This window comes from Dermacentor silvarum, chromosome 8, assembly GCF_013339745.2.
Source record: "Dermacentor silvarum isolate Dsil-2018 chromosome 8, BIME_Dsil_1.4, whole genome shotgun sequence".
NCBI lineage: Eukaryota > Metazoa > Arthropoda > Arachnida > Ixodida > Ixodidae > Dermacentor > Dermacentor silvarum.
Genome location: NC_051161.1, coordinates 61226100 through 61239842, shown reverse-complemented (window position 1 = coordinate 61239842; position 13743 = coordinate 61226100). Strand labels below are relative to the sequence as shown.

The 13743-nt window shown below is 46.1% G+C and overlaps 1 protein-coding gene across 6 annotated transcripts in view; it reads left to right on the top strand.

The window, feature by feature from the left end:
* LOC119461317 (dual serine/threonine and tyrosine protein kinase) overlaps positions 1-13743 on the top strand; it is a 77803-nt gene that overhangs the window by 27564 nt on the left and 36496 nt on the right. For 5 of the 6 annotated variants that reach the window (XR_007468358.1, XR_007468359.1, XM_037722576.2 and 2 more), the window contains exon 1: positions 5678-5822. The exons of the other annotated variant lie outside the window; for it this stretch is intronic. Coding sequence is in view for 3 of the 5 variants with exons in the window: in XM_037722576.2 (XP_037578504.1) it covers positions 5809-5822 (14 nt within the window). In the remaining 2 variants the exon portion in view is untranslated. Of the gene's footprint in view, positions 1-5677; positions 5823-13743 lie in introns of those variants that run through there. 6 annotated transcript variants of the gene reach the window in all.

The window sequence follows — 13743 nt, the reverse complement described above, 5'->3', positions numbered from 1 at the left end:
TTTTTCCGCTATGAACGCAGCCAAAGAAAAGCATATGTTCGCGTACGCGGGGCAGTTCCATATGTGGCACGCGCGTAATTGATAATATGTCTTCCACAAAATTCAGCGTTCTTTTCCCGAGCCATTATGAGCCTTGCTGCGGCTCAGAGCCAGTAGTAGCATTGCGGTGTAGATCGCCCGCATTGGGCTCGTCCCACATCTAAGCGTGTCACTTCGTTCCATTGCTAATAATACGTGACGGCGTCATCGTCAACAACTACGTGGTTTCTCATGCATAGAGCTTTCTGCTGCAGCTAACTTCTTAATCTACCCGCGGCCACACGACGACAGCGTCCTCTTCATAGCGATGCTGCTGCTTTGAGCAAAAAAAAATTATGGTGTTTTATGTGCCAAAACCACAATCTGATTATGAGGCACGCTGTATAGTGGGGGACTCCGGAAATTTGGACCACCTGGGGTTCTTTAAAGTGCACCTAAATCTAAGTACACGGGTGTTTTCTATCAGATGTATGGGTGTGGGGTCCCTACGTTATAACTGAGAACCCGTTTCTCATTCGGATACAAGAGCGACTCTATTACCCTTTGTAAATTAAACAATTTTCAGCAGTTAATGAGGGTCTTATGCCCACTCCTGCATTAATATCGATACACCATTAACGCCTTATAGATGCAGAAAACAAGAAAAGACAAAGGAAAAGACATAATATGTGTCCATCAGAGCGACATCTTTCGCGTCTCCGCACATTCTGCGCATGCGTAATCGTGGCCAGTCTGTTTACTGCGCATCTGCAATGGCGTGCGTCTCCCGTTTGCGTCTGCGCGAGCGGAGCTGTCGCGTGTCGCGACAGCTATAAAGAATGTGAACTACGGTAATTGATGGGTCTTAGTCTAAAAGTTTTCTCGCTGCATTTATAGTTGTGGAGGCGTTAGCGCCAACTGAATAATTATACGAGAGCACTCAAATATATCACCTTTAGTGATATTTCTTTTTTAGTGTCACACAGCACATATTCGTCCGCTGAGTGATACCTACGCAGCAAACAATATAGTTTGCCTGAATTCGTTCCTTCTCGCTTTGACTAATCGTTGTGTTTACACTTTAAGCGGAATTGCTTTGTTATGTCTCTCAATTGCTTGCTCTCGTGTGCGCACCGTGAGTAAAACCAGCTTAACGCCTGCAGACACATGATCCTTGATGAGTCGATGCGTCACCTCATTTTTCGCTGAGAAATCACTTCAACCGCGGTAGCTTACTGCCTATGCCATGGCACTGCAGAGCTCGGTGTCACTGGTTCTACCCCGGCCGCGGGTGGAGTTGAAATCGTGTACTTAGATCGACGAATTGAAACGAATTTGCGAAGCTGTTCTCACTTCGGCGTGGCCGCACTGGGAGCCATGTACACAGGCTCGAGCCGCTCAAAGGCACGTGCAACCAGATATATGTGCATATATACCATGTGTCCCAGCTAACGTTACACAAACCATTCAACGAAAAAAGAATAGTTAAAGAACACGGTGCAAGATTAAATTTTAGAATCTACGGTGTTCGGTGGTCAGCGTTCTCACAGCCGAGCGCCGTAGGTCTTAGTCATATCTTGCGCCGTGCTTTTCTCTTTCTTTTTTTATACATATAATTTTTGTTGAACAGCTTCGCTAACGTTAACTGGGACACTCTGTGTGTGACTGTTTGATTTCAGTGTCAGAGCAGGCGAGTGCCCAACGCCACGTGCATCAAGAAGCATTTTCAGGATGCCCGCTCTTCACCTTTTTTGCCCTTATCTGAAGGAATTTAATGGGGCACCAAGTGCCGTTAAAGATTTTTACGGTTAATTGGCAAATGTTTGGGGAGGGAGACTTCAATAATCTGTTTTTCTTTTCATTCCTTTACTCGCGGACTCAACTGTTCGGTTCGATCGTGGTGGCGTTAATTGATATTTCAGGTTGTGATGGGAAGCTCCCGGGCCCCCAAGATAAAAAAGGATTCCGCGTTCACATTCATTGCGCATACGACTACTCTTCATCAGGCTTGTGCACGTTACAGAAAAAAAAGTAACCGATTGTATATAACGATTGCTTCATGCAAAAATGTAGTTGAATACGGTGAACAGTTACTGCCCCTGAAAAATAATTGAGGAATTACTAAAAGCAATCAATATTTTACGTTACTTTCCTTCTCATTTTTAGTAACATTGCATATCAACATTTTCGTCATTAATCTGCCTCCACTTTTTTTTTTTTTTTGTGAGGACATCAGCAGCGACACTGATCGATTTTTATCATATATAACAAAAAATGGAACAAAAAAGGGCTGATCCTTAAAATTTGCTCAACCTGCGTGCTGGAGGGAAGGGCGGTTTTGCAACGTTCAAAGACCTTGCGCGCAATATTTTGCTTACGGAATGGCGCGATGCTCCCGTCTGGGTTCTTTGTGAAACCTAGCGCTTCATTGTTGCTGAAGCTAGTGCAATGCGCTCTCGACAGGTTCAGTTAAAAGCAGAGAAGCAATCGTCGGTAGGTTATTTCAAGGCCGCAACACCGGTTCAAATCTTCGGCCAACGATGGATCGTTAAGATAAGGAAAGGCATACTGAGCGGCCATATTTGCCTGTCCGAGCATGCGCATCTGCGAGGCTGCTGCGTGGCGTGGCTGCGCGCCTTCTACTGTAGTCCCCGTCAAATCGAAGGGCTCAAAGCTGGCTCACCTGCTGCAGCTTGCCTGATCAATGCAGGAGCTGAGGACGCATTCTAAAACGTCCACTTCGGTGATAGTATCGCCTCGGCTGGTTGAGCAAAATTGGATGACGTCGTGCTCTACCGTCCAATCAGCTCATCCAATTTTGCTAAAACAGCCAATCAGCGCGCGCCGTTGGCGAAAGCGTGGCCAAGACGATGGTATCGCCGAAGTGGATAGTTTCAGAATACGTCCCCTGATTACACGTAATTGGTTACTGATAATTTTAAATGAAAAACAGTTAACGTTACGCAGTAAAAGAAAGTAATTGATCAATTACAAAACTGCCGAAAATATGTAATTGATTACAAGTAATTAATCGCTTGTAATTCGCTGCGTACAAGTCTTCTCCCCGTGTTGCGGGCGAAAAGATCGCCCACGGCGTGGTCATTCGCGATATTTTGTTTAATTAAAGGCGCAGCTTGAATTCCTGAATATTGCTGCATTCATTGTCACTATGGACAAGACACTACGAAAACAATGAAAAATTGTGTAAATGTTAATCGGTTCGTTGTGGCGAAACAGAAGTTACGTCGCCTAACTTTTAATCAGACATGGAGCTATATGATAGACGATCACACACACACACACAGCATGTGCATCTTCCGGTGTGTGTGATTGTATATCACAGCTCCGTGTCTCTCTGTGTTTCCACGAGAAAGAAGTCGCGACCTGTGTCGTCTAGCATACGTGTTTTTACAATAACTTTAATCTTGCATCTATTCACCGCAGTAATCATGCACCAGTTGGATCAGAAAAAAACGCGTTTTTGTTTTTATTTTTCTGAAATTGTCAAAGCAATACAGTGCAATCTGTTGCGTTCTGACGCCACAAAGTAGTTGCAGACATCCTCACAAAACAAGCAACGCTAGCTTCAGTAATTAACGCGTGTTCGCCCGAATATACACGCGCGCAGGTTGAGGAGTGGGAGAAGGAGCAGTGAGTCATCACCAGTTTGTGACGTCACTGTGTATATTGGGAATCTGATTAGAGCTAAAAGTAATAGCATGGTGTTTATGTCCCAAAACGGCAACGGCAATTCCTTGGATGCTTCCCGCGTAGCGGCCATTTGACCAGCGCCCGCCTATAGACCGTAACGGATCCCGGCGCCGACTGTTGACGAGTCAACAAAGAAGCTCCCTTCGAGGTGACAGCGACCGCCGCGTTTTGTGGCAGCGGTAAGAACCGTCAAGGCCAGGCTTCTCAACTTGCTGCAAGCTGAGCGTCACGGAGAGCCCACTAATTGATGCAATGGGTCAACGTCGAGGACTTCCGCGGGAACCAGCGTCGACTTCAAGTTCTCAATTGCCACGTGGTTATGTCGTATATATGCGGGGGCGATCGCGCAACACCGTAGGTGGAGTCCGGCGGAAGAGTGCGACGTCATGGGTGGGATTTTGCGAATATTTCGACCATTATGATTGGCCGAGACAGTCATCAGATTGCCTCGTCTAAATTACCTAGGGAAAGCGACTGTTTTAAAAGCGTACATCTTTGGTGCAGTGTGTGTGTGTGTGTGTGTGTGTGTGTGTGTGTGTGTGTGTGTGTGTGTGTGTGTGTGTGTGTGTGTGTGTGTGTGTGTGTGTGTGTGTGTGTGTGTGTGTGTGTGTGTGTGTGTGTGTGTGTGTGTGTGTGTGTGTGTGTGTGTGTGTGTGCTCAGCGCGCGCGCTGAGCTCAGACATGTAGTGAGCTCAGACATATAAAGTCTTCCGACATAGAGCGTGCTCCCATATCTGGAGCCGGTTGTGTAAGTATGTAAAATAAACCCGTTTCTCGTTTCCTTCCGACCTCATCTCCTCACCAGCAAGCAGCTCTCGGCCATGGAGACGGGCGATGTTGTGGGTCCGCTTAGCCAGCTTATTGAGACGGCCCGGTATAAAGCAGATCAGCTACCATGTTTTAGGCTCTCCGGCGACACAGTCAACCCTCTGAGTGACGCTTGAGACCGAATCACGAACCCCCAAATCCGGATCCACTACAACGGGCATAAGATCAATAACAAACGACTCTAATAACTTCCAACTGTTCATTTCGAGAACGCACACATTTTATACGGATCTCACTGCCATGGCGAGCACTACATGACACCGTGTCAAAGATGGCCCTGTGTACGTGACCATTCAAGATTGCCAGCACATTTAGTACCATTGCCGACAGCGGTACAGCGTTCACGCATTTGTCTGCTAAATTTTGTGTTTTGCTGCTTAACTCGCGTGTAAGCTTCTCTATGATTCTTCCTCGGTCATTTTAAATGTCAGTCTTAAAAAAACGCAATGTGCAAAAGTACAAAAATACTGTAGTTCCCTGCACGTCTACTGATTCAAAGTTTTTTTTTTCTGTTATTAGCAAAAGCAGTTCACATTTCGCGCCAAGAAACCAAAGATGGAACTTCTGCGTCAATGCTCACCTCGTGATCTTCTCGTGTACCAAATGCATTCAACGAAAACGTCATATGTGAGTCATTGCTGCCAATTGAGAAGTTCAAAGTTCTTTTTTAGAGCACGCTGCCCGCTTAATTTGTGCGAGTCTGCGCGAGCTCTTGGTCAACTCATGGACGCCAATATGCCGGTTGGAACACTGTAACGTTGTTTCCGGGTTGGAGTTGGCTCATATTACTGGGTGAAAGAAACCAGCGGAAAAACACGAAGACAAGAAGACTGTGTAGTTCTTCTTTGTCTTCGTGTTTTTCCGCTGGTTTCTTTCGCCCACGTATCACAGATGGCGGGCTTCTGTTCTGCGGATGAAATATATTGCAGATACCGCGTCTTGCTTGAAGCCACACATTCTATTCAGCTGACGTTGGCGGAATTGCAGTCGACTATCCTAAATGAGCTTAAAACGTCGCCTCATTTTGTATGCGCGATTGTCTCAAGTGCTCAGTCAATGCTCGTCAGCCTTGATCTGCCCTTTCGGCGAACCCCTAGTTTCGCTTTGTTCACATGTCTGATCAGACAGAGCTAGTAAACAGGAGCTGAGCTGCCCACATATATAAAGCAGACGGTTATACTCCTGAAAGTCAGAGAATCAACCAAAGTGCACCGGTTGCTGAGCGGTGCACCTTGAAAGACCACGCGCAACATGCATATATCGAGGTGAGACGTTAAATTTTTGTAACGGGCACATGCACAGCACTGTACAGCACTGACTTTGAGAGAGATCGAAATTTATAAGCAGATGGCTTTATCACTCCTGTATTCTCAATAATCTCGAATTGACTCAACTTCGCCTGGAGGACGTCTGCCGGCCGGATGGTGCCACGCTTAGCTGGAATGTATAGTCAGCGCGCTTCAGTAGCGCTTCTCAGTCCTTCCTGCGGTGAGCAGAAACGCTCCTTCACCCCGTTTTCCTCAAATGAGCCCTCAAAGCTGGCTGTTCTAGGTGTTACAGAATGGGGGATAAATTGGCGGTGTTTAATCGTCCTCAAACTGTACGCAGTTGGCGATGGAAGAATTCGTAGTGGAGGGCTCTGAATTAATTTTGACTACTTGAGGTTGTTTAACGTGCACCCGATGCCTGGTACACAATTGTTTGTTTGTTTGTTTGTTTGTTTGTTTGTTTGTTTGTTTGTTTGTTTGTTTGTTTGTTTGTTTGTTTGTTTGTTTGTTTGTTTGTTTGTTTGTTTGTTTGTTTGTTTGTTTGTTTGTTTGTTTGTTTTTGCATTCCGCCCCCATCTGAATGCGACACGAGTGTGACATTCAAAATGCGACATTCAGATAGCTTTTTTTCATCGAAAAGAATAAGGATCAGTGCGTGAGCGAACCATCCATATTTGTTTTCGACGGAATTTTTCTTCTTGATGCAAGGCTTTACAATAAAGTATGTTACTTACTTGTTTTTGATTTGTTTGGATTTGATGATGGTCACTGCGCATGCGGGTCCCTGTATCAATATGGGTTCCATTCGCTGAATACTATTGAGAGTGAGCACTGTGTGTGTGTGTGTGTGTGTGTGTGTGTGTGTGTGTGTGTGTGTGTGTGTGTGTGTGTGTGTGTGTGTGTGTGTGTGTGTGTGTGTGTGTGTGTGTGTGTGGGTGTAGGGGGGGGGGGTGTTTTCTCCCTAACGCTCTTTTGCTTACGGGCATCGGAAATGACCTAGGCAGATTCATCCACTGTGCATTGCAGTGGTCTGTCTGTTTGCACAGATCTTACCGAGCCTAGTGAATCTCTGTAGTTTCGGTGAAATGACGAAACATGCGTGGCCGCATTCAGCTTGGTGTGGCTATAGTGACCATCACAGAATCAATCCACTACTTTCACTGCTAATGGGTTGGCGTTTCTTTGCCTTGCCCTGAGCGGCAATCAGAACAGTAAAAAAAAGTAAATTCGTCACCGATATTCACAGCGCACACAGACCAGGCAGATGAAACTGTATACGGGCGCGACACATTGTGTGCCACCTTATATCTAGTTGCACTGCATCTTTATCTGCATACTAACGGCAGCTTCTTTTTCCCGCATTAGGAGGCTGCCATGCACCAAATCAAGCAAAACTTTAACAGCACTTTTTTATATCCTTTCATTGCCCATTGTCCGGACAAAAAAGTTACGTTACATGGTAATATCGTAATCAAAGATTACAATTTTCTTCCTCAGTTATCGCGCGACACTAGTGTCATCATTGGGTGAGATGGGGTCTTGCAGTCTACTCGCATATCTCGTTTTCATGTTTGTTTTATTTACCTAAATACCTGTGAGCGTGTACGCAATTTACTGGTGATTCACGTGAGGACGTCTACCATCGTTCAGAATTGTTCAGTCTATATCCAAAAGAGGCGTAAATGCGTATCGAATACAAAGCACTGGGAAATCGGGCGCTCTTCCTTAATGACTGCGTTTCGTGAGTCACGGCAGCGGAAAACAGCGTTCCTGAGTGTGAACTTCGGTGTGGGCACAGGCGTGCTACACGCTTGCAAGCAAAAGCACTACGGCGTCGATAGGATCGGCCCACCGGTTCGTAGGCAAGCAGGGCCATGTGGTTCCCGCGAATAATGACTTAGCCGCTGAGGATTCTAGGTTGATAAGTGTAACGATACAAATCTAACGTGAACTAGCGCTTTCTGATCGCGTCAAAGCTTCCGAGAATTTCAGCAACCAGAACGAACCATCGAAATACCTTTTGTTGTGATTATAGCGCCAGTGCTACAGTTAGCTGAAACCTCTGTGCAGTGTTTTCTGTGGCGAGTGTCTCAGATGGTTAAAAAAAGGTCATTTTCGCCAACTACGCTTTATGGCTGTGGCTGACAGTCAGACTTCGCGCGATAGTCACCAATTAAACCGTCAGCTAAACTTCACTAATCGACGTTAAATTATTGACCTTATGGTACATGTTATAAACCTGAGTGTTGTGGCTAGCATCAGCTTCCAGAAATAGGGACTCAATATGTGCCGCAAAATGCGTCGCTATTCCAGTCGAGTTTTCCGCGTACTTCACCTCCCTACAATGCGAACAGCAATGTCGGTTGGATGCAGGCCTTGTATACTTATTTCTTGAAACTGGTGCAGAACCCAGTCTCCAGCAATACGGTATGCTTGGAGTACAGCGGCTATAATTTCTATTCTGCAATGACGTGTTCCCTATTGTCACGTTGAAAGAGTGAACTGTCGCGAAGTTTTCTTAATGACTGGATTGTCTATTCAAGTGAAAATCTTTTATACTCCTCAGCTATATAACAAAGACTGGCAAGTAAAAGATTATAATATTGTCTCGGGTCCCTTGTTACTCATAACCTGAGACCAAGTGGCCTGCAGAAACTGGCTCGTTCGCCGAAGCCCCACGTCGTCGACACCCTATACGCGTATTTCTTTTCCTTTCTCACTCCCGCACGGTCACTGCAGGTCGCGGTTCAGTGGCTTTACCGCGAAGCGCGACGGGGTGTTTTCTAACAAGCGACGCAGTTGCTAGCTAAGCAGTCAAGCCAAGGTTCTTGCTTGCGTTTTATTTTTTATTTTTTTCATTCGTTCTCCCTTTTTCCCTTGAGGTTCTGTAAACAATGACTAGTTTCCCTTTGTTCCAGCCTGCATTTGGAGATCTGACTGAACACTTTTTCTTTTCAACACTGACACCCAAACCCAGTTCCAAAACAACAAGAAAAGTTAGAACAGCTTCTTCACCTTTATATCTGGCCATGGAAAGTACCCTAGTACAAAAGAAACAATGAAACGTTATTGAAGTATTTTTTTCTTAATTCATTGACAATTGGTTTGCTAAACTTCACCAGCTTAACATTTCCTCCAGCGTGTCAAAAACGTTACTCTTGGCTGCGCTTGAGTCATAAAGTATCAAACTCCGCGTAGTGAAAATGATGAATTGGGCATTGCAGGGTAAACACATAACTTTGGTTGCTTCAGTCATATACCCAAAGCAGAGTTGAGACATGTTCAGTGTGGGAAGTGGGCATATTCCGGCCTAATACAGGTGGTAGTTCTGAGGTAGTATGGGTTTAGAGAGAGGAGGCTATATAACTGCCGAACGCAACCAGAGAATTGCATAGAATATTGTATCAGAATATTGCTTTTCTCTTCTCCTAAGAGCCTCGGTCGGTTGAAAGAACATCAGTGACAACGCATTTATTTAGCTTATTTCGCACTCACTGACGTCTTTGCACCATACATATCCGGGAACGTGTGCGGGACATTTAATTCATTGTCCTTTCGAAAAAAGATCATTACGCGTTCTCGTCATGTCATGTTCTTTCAGTTCCGGTACTTATGCCAATCTCACTTTCTTTGACGTATACCATGAGCGCGCACAGATATAACGTCAACTGCGAAAGCTTCTGGTACACAGGAAGCGTGAGAAAGTAACCCAAGTATCTTGTTAAATGAAACTCGCTGTTTGCATTCGTGGTTGTGTGGGCACAACCATCGTAATTTGCCGCCACGATGCTGGTCTGGTTAGCATTGGTAACAAGATGGCTGTTTGTTGACAATATTTGCGGCCTGCAAATACTTTCAGCATGGTCTGCTATGTGACTAAATGAAGCTCTCCTGCCTCTCTTATTCTTCTACTTCTGAATACGGCGACTTAGTTCCGTGAAAATCCGTAAATTGAAGCAAATTCATTGAAAGTTTCACTTTTTGCAAGTTTCATAAAAACTTGCCTTTCATGATACTTCCTGCGCCTCGCAAGTTTTCGCACAACTGATTTGCAATTTTCAGTGTTTCTGCGCTTCCAGTGGTCGATTAATTCGTCCTCTCTCTGCACTCTGCTGGCCTCCTGCAGGTTAGCTTAGATGGCAGAGCGACCACCCCGGGAAGGCGTTGGTCGCGGATACGATCCCCAGATCACTGCAGGATAAATGTTTCTTCAATCTTGATGTTTTCCTTATGAGAATCCCAATGGGTCTCCTTTGCAGCTCCGTGCTGCTTTCAGGTGGATGACATCTTTACGTTTTGTTATTCTACTTCGAGCGATTTGCGGCTAGACATAGTAATGTGTGATATCAATTGCGCCAGAATCGCAGATCGCCTACATTCTGCCACCTAACCGGTGCGGTTAGGGGATTTGCTTCTTACTTTGGATTCCAGGGGTATTCTAACTTAGAAACCATAGCGTCGTGCACGTTACGTACACCTGCAGGATAGGCACCATCTGTACCGGTCATGAGTGAAATCTGCCACATACCGTGTGTCCCAGCTAACGTTATAGCCAAGCTGTTCATCGAAGAAAAAAATTCAAGAAACATGGTGCAAGGTACAGTTATAGAACCTGCGGTGTTTGGTTTTCAGAGGTCTGACGACCGAATATCGTGTCTTAAAATCGTATCTTGCGCCGTGTTTTCTTAATTTCTTTTTTTTTTTTTTCGTTCAACAGCATGGTTGACGTTAGCTGGGACACCTTATAGATAGTTTCGGCGTACTAACACCACGATAAAAAGCACTATATTTTGCAGAGAAACCTCGCGCCATAAGCATCCGCTTCACTTTGTCTTTTCTCCTTAATTCGTCTCCTGTCCTGTCACTGTTATCGCTGGCGTCGATGTCTGCGCAGTGGGCGCGTTGACACTAGAGGTCTCGTTCGAAGTCACAGGCATCACCTCACAGACGCTGTTCGCATCCTTGCACGCTGTCATGCGGCATTTGATCTCGGTCATCTCTCTCCCTCTCTGACATCTTTTTTTTTTTTTGCTGCATGACGCGTGCCGCGTATATGATGCATGGAAACATGCGAGATTATACGGCATCCCCATATGATAATATATAACTGCACTGGGCATGGCCCGTATGATATGGAAACATACGTGCTTGTATACGGGATCCCTGTGTATTGTGGCATATTGAGCTTATATGGGCTTTTTTTTTTCGATAAGGCCACACTCTTTCACTGTGTCAGCCGTACACTGCTGATGTTCGTTTGTTAGTTTACTTGTTCGTGGGTCTTGGTTTCTTTGTTCGCGAAAAAAAAATTGCCGTGGCAATCTCGTGCGAACATCCCCTTGTGTACGCCTCAGTTCGGTCGAGCTCCGATGTCAGGCGGCACCAGTGACCCTCAGCTGCGTAGATGCGGAGTTGTACGGAAGACTGGCTTTGACTGACCTCAGCTCGCTGGATGCCCCGTTTCAGGACACCGTGGCTAGAAACAGGGTGACAAGATGGGAGGGCGCCTGCCAGATAGGCGCGACGCACATCCAGTCGCCTCTAGAGCACGAGTTGATACGTAATACTCGCGATGAGGCCCAGGCCCTATCGCTATTCGCGTCCGCCTGGCGTGAAACAGTAACCCACTTGTTGATCTGTTTGTCGTTTCAGGCGTGTATACGAACACAACGCGGCGTAGAGGCGGAGGGAAAGGGAATAGGCAGTCCGTCCGTAGTGGGTAGCACAGCTAAGCGTCTGCTCTCGGAATGGCCTTGCTTGTTCTTTGTGTGTGTATGTAACTTTTGCGGTTCGCTGGAGGTCACGGACTTGCTCGTTTTGTGTGCACAGACGCGGTCTCAACCGTGGAACGGATTCGTGAAGTAGGTCCGCGGGAACAGTCACGTGTATGCGCTCCTTCGGAAGGCGTCTCTTGTGCCATCCAATCGAAGATGAGCAATCGACTCTACCATGACTTCCCCATTTGTGAAAGTCCCGGCAGTCATGCCGCCAGTACTGGGCTAAGTCTGTTTGGCCGCAAGCACATTGCGAACGTACTCTGTCGGAAGAAGGAACTACTCGATCGCAGAGCGGAACAGAATGGCCAAATGGGGCTAAGTTTGAGACAAGCAGTTGCTCCAGCAAAATGACTTGAGAGTTGTGTTGTTTTTAGTGTATAGTCTGCCCGTCTCTCCCTTCTGCAATGGGACTTTCCAGCCGTATGTCCTATTTGGTTTGTTTGTTTGTTTGTTTGTTTGTTTGTTTGTTTGTTTGTTTGTTTGTTTGTTTGTTTGTTTGTTTGTTTGTTTGTTTGTTTGTTTGTTTGTTTGTTTGTTTGTTTGTTTGTTTGTTTGTTTGTTTGTTTGTTTGTTTGTTTGTTTTGTTTGTTGACACAACGCGTAGCCGGCATCACATGGCAGGGCAGGTGGTAATACAAGAATACGTGAAATTTAATAAGAATACATAATCAAAGACGCCATATATTATTCGGTGCTTCGTTAAAAAAGTGAATTAGAAGTATAGCAAGCAGAGTAGTATTTTTTCTGTCTTTTTTTTCGTTCAGTTATCTTTAGTTAAACATGGCTCGGCGACCTAACTGCTATTCCAATGGCCACATGTACGACGTCTATTCCGCAGCTACTTGACATCCTTCTTGAGCCGCTCCACTGTCGAAACTCCGCTATCCTAACGTTAGCGGATATGACATCTAGTCGCTATAGCATGAGGGTTTTTTAACAGCAAAACTGCGTAAGCCAGCCGTAAAATGTGCGCGTTTCACGAAAAGCTAACTGCTCCCTAGCCGTGGCAACTAGCGATGCCGCAGCTGCCTGTCACTGCATCGCCTAGCAACTACCTCGCGGAGCGTCGCGCGCTATGCTCGGCAGAGAGAAAGAGAAAATGAGAGCGAGAGAGAGTGCGCGCGTCGCGCGCTATGCTCTTGAGAGAGAAAGAGAAGATGAGAGCGAGAGAGAGAAAGAAATTGTAGCAGCACCAACGAGGCAACGCGCAGAGGTGCTGCCGACGCCAACCGCGCTTCTTCGTTTCCCCGCATTAGCGCCGAACGCTCGCGGTGTCCGTGACTGCAGCTGGTGTCTCTGGCGGCGGCTCGGCCGAGCTCCCACCAGCTGCACGCTACTGCGCATGCGCCGTGACGTCATCCCAGCGTTTCGTATGCTGCGCGCCACCCGCACACTGTGCATAGCTTTCGCCCCGCTTCTCCTAATACGTGTGCTCTGACTGCAAGTGCTTGGCGAGGCGTTCCCCGATGCCACGGACCATTAGGAAATGTTTATACACCTCGTATAACTTCGCATCACTTGGCATTACTTCATATAACTTAACATCATTTCGTATAGCCATGACCGATCAGCTCCGCTGTGTATTTAGCCTTGCGCCCCTAGTACCCCGATTTTTTTTCTTATTCTTTCCACTGTCGAGTTCCTGAAATCAATATGCGGCATTGAGCCAGTTTGAGAAAGACGTTTGGTGCGAATTCTCTTCGACATTACTGTGTTTCGAAGCGCCCTTATCCGACAGGGTGCTTCTTAAAAAGATTATTAGCCAAGCGATCTAGCGAATATGTAACGAGAACTGGAGAAGAGCGTGCCAAGCTGTCGCTGCGGTCACATTAGTTGATCCAAAGATTTAAGTGAGACATTGCAACGACTTCATTTTTTCCTTGAATGTTTTTCGTTGGAGTATACTTAAAAAGCCCTGACATCTTGCGATCAAATTCATCGGGAGTGGGGATTACTTCCACGAGAAGTAAATCCTTCCACGGTGTTCTGGAAATGCTAGCTGTCCAAATATTACGAAAGGTACCGGAAAATTCAACTGTTCTCATGAACTCACCGAAATGTTCACCGAAGTGTGACCAGAAATTTCGCAGGGCTTAGCGCACGTGCACTGTTAAACGCCATCATGTTCACCGGGCCATCGG